The sequence below is a fragment of the Apaloderma vittatum genome, unplaced genomic scaffold, assembly GCF_000703405.1.
Source record: "Apaloderma vittatum isolate BGI_N311 unplaced genomic scaffold, ASM70340v1 scaffold26305, whole genome shotgun sequence".
NCBI classification, from domain to species: Eukaryota; Metazoa; Chordata; class Aves; order Trogoniformes; family Trogonidae; genus Apaloderma; species Apaloderma vittatum.
This window is the reverse complement of record NW_009716893.1, coordinates 912-3,607: the sequence shown is the minus strand read 5'-3', so window position 1 is coordinate 3,607 and position 2,696 is coordinate 912. Positions and strand designations below refer to the sequence as shown.

The 2,696-nt window shown below is 52.9% G+C and overlaps 1 protein-coding gene across 1 annotated transcript; it reads left to right on the top strand.

Annotated features, from left to right (window-relative positions):
• Positions 1-363: 363 nt before the first annotated feature.
• On the top strand, positions 364-2,206 carry SSR2 (signal sequence receptor, beta (translocon-associated protein beta)). The gene is made up of 5 exons (XM_009869712.1): positions 364-519; positions 1,070-1,168; positions 1,416-1,524; positions 1,698-1,775; positions 2,047-2,206. Exons 1-5 carry the CDS (start codon positions 365-367, stop codon positions 2,155-2,157), a joined length of 552 nt encoding a protein of 183 aa, XP_009868014.1. The 5' UTR covers position 364; the 3' UTR covers positions 2,158-2,206.
• The last annotated feature ends 490 nt before the right edge of the window (positions 2,207-2,696 follow it).

The following is a 2,696-nucleotide window of genomic DNA, read 5'->3' as shown; positions in this document are numbered from 1 at the left end:
TGGCTTGAGGAGGCTCCGTGATCAGAGACCTTTGCCAGTTACCCAGATGTGATAAAAGGGAGTGACGCTTGCTGGGCCTTTCAGAAGGAGAAAACTCTTCCCTTTTCTTCCCCGCCTGCTGACCTGGGACGCTGCTGTGTCGCTCCTCACAGCCCTGCAGGGGAGCGGGCAGGGATTTCAGGGGCAGTCACAGGCTTGTGTGGAGCCGGGGTAACTTTCTGCCAGCTCCTGCGAATCCAGCATTGCTTGTACAGCTCTTCACGTCTCGCCATACACGAGTGGCCGAGTCATCCTGTTTAGCTGTCCTTGTCACGTTCTTTTTCACGGTTGTTACCAACGACGTTCCCTTTCCTTTTGCTTCTAGATGAAGCTCCTGATCCTGGCTGGGTTTGCCCTGGTTTACGTGGCTCGCTGTGAGGAAGGCGCCAGGCTCCTCGCCTCCAAATCTCTGTTGAACAGATACGCCGTGGAGGGCAAGGACTTGACGTTGCAGTACAACATCTACAACGTTGGCTCCAGGTAAGCCTTGCCCAGGCTTCTAACACGGACCGGGAGTACCCATGAGTGTGTGTGCGTGTGCCTGTGAGGGCGTGGGGCTGTTTCTAGGCTCCGTGATGTGCTGTTGCCTTTACTTCTTCTAACTCAGAGCCTACCAGCACTGCTTGAAGGTTTGACCCTGCAATTTGCCCTTTTTATTTCTTGTTCGGTCATCCCTGCGTTCCGTGGTCCCTGCTTTCCCCTCGGGGCTGCTCCCGCTGTTGCTCCCCTGTGGCGTCATTTCTTTTGTGTCGTGTGACGCCGAGCTTGCTGTGCACGCAGCCTCCCCTTCTTGGCTTCGGGAGCTCTTTTTCACATCTGTTTTCCCGCCTTCTTTGCAATTCTCTCAGCTTTTTCTTCCTCTTTCAGCAGTCTCACTGTGAGACAGCTTGAGTCTCCTCTCCCTCTTTTATTGGCGACTTTCTATGTTTCAAAACCCAGTTCTTCCAGCATGGAACTGTCATCCCTCTGACGCAGTCCCCCGTGAGTAGAATAAGTTTAAGACTCTTTTCTCCTCTCTTTCTTTGTTTAGTGCTGCTTTAGATGTGGAGCTCTCGGATGATTCTTTCCCCCCCGAAGATTTTGGCATCGTCTCTGGGATGCTCAACGTCAAATGGGACAGGATCGCTCCGTATCTTTTCACATGAAAATTCTTTTTACCCCATTCCTTACCCTGTTAACTTCCTGTAGCGCCCCTGTCTTCGTTCATTGTCCCTGAAATCCCAGCGTGCCAGACCCCAGGCAGGGCACTGAATGCGACTTCTGTTCTCCCTGAAGGTCCTGTGTGAAAAAACAAAACAAGAAGTTCCTTGCACACAGCTCCTCGTTTTCCTTCCTTTGATAAGACACGACCATTACCCTTAACTTACGGCTCTCAGAGCGAGCAACGTGTCGCACACCGTGGTTCTGCGGCCTCTCAAAGCTGGTTACTTCAACTTCACCTCCGCTACCATCACGTACCTGGCGCAGGAGGGCGGACAGGTTGTGGTGAGTTGACTGTTTGTAGGATCCTTCCCCAAATCGGAGAGCAGACGCTCCTGACTGTGCTCTTGGAGCCGCCTGTCGGGGGGTGATGCCTGTCCCTGCGCATTTTGACCCTGCACGGGCTCTAGTGTGAGAAGAAAACGTGGCAAATAGTCCTTCCCCTCTGCCTTTTTCAGGTTGGTTTCACTAGTGCTCCTGGCCAGGGAGGAATCTTGGCTCAGCGGGAGTTTGACAGGAGGTTCTCCCCGCATTTCGTAAGTACCTTTCAGTTGCAACTTGGCAACCCAGCCCAGAGGCTTTTAGCCTCGGTCACCTGGAAAGCTCCAGCGTGGATCGTGCTTAGTCCAGATCAGTTGCCCAGAAGAGCGCCACAGAAAAAACAAAGGGTTTTTGTCCCGGTGCCCTCTGTGAAGGAGCTGGCCCTGTGGGATTTGAGCCAGAAGCTTTGAGAGTAGATCTGCTGGCTTTGAGACTCGTCTGCGTATGATTTGCTTTGATTTCCTTTCTAACCATTTCTCCTTTCAGCTGGACTGGGCAGCTTTCGGCGTGATGACTCTGCCCTCCATCGGGATCCCGCTGCTGCTGTGGTACTCGAGCAAGAGAAAATATGACACCCCCAAGACCAAAAAGAACTGAGCAAAAGTTGAAACGCCACCAGCAGCCCAGAGCTCAGGAAAGAACAAACATCAAACCCACTCCCTCCCCGAGAAGAGCAGGTTTGTCGGCAGCGACTCACCAGCCACCCTTGCCAAGCGCTGCCTGAGCTGCGCTTCGCTCCTTTCAGCAAGAGGGAATCAAGCGCTTCAAAGGTGGTGACGTGTTGTCTTCTCCATTTCCAAAAAAAAAAAAAAGAACAAGAAAAAAATGACAGAAAATCCCAGCTGCCCCCCAGCCAAACACCCTTGTTCTGCGGAGCAGAGAGGCTCGCTCCGTCGCAGACCTGGTGCCGATGCAACGTGTCAACACCCAAAAGAGCTTGTTTTTTGGAATTGGGGCGGCGCTGCTGTGTTGGACTCCGTTCAGACAAATGGCTCTGCCTGCTGTGCTCTGCCTAAAACATTTTTAAATCCTGGGGGGAGCCGCCCTGTCCTCCAGGTGCTGAAACATCTGTGGGAAGGAGCTCTCTCCAGCGAGAAAAGCAGAGCTCCCTTTTGCTAGAGGCTTTTTCGAGCTGC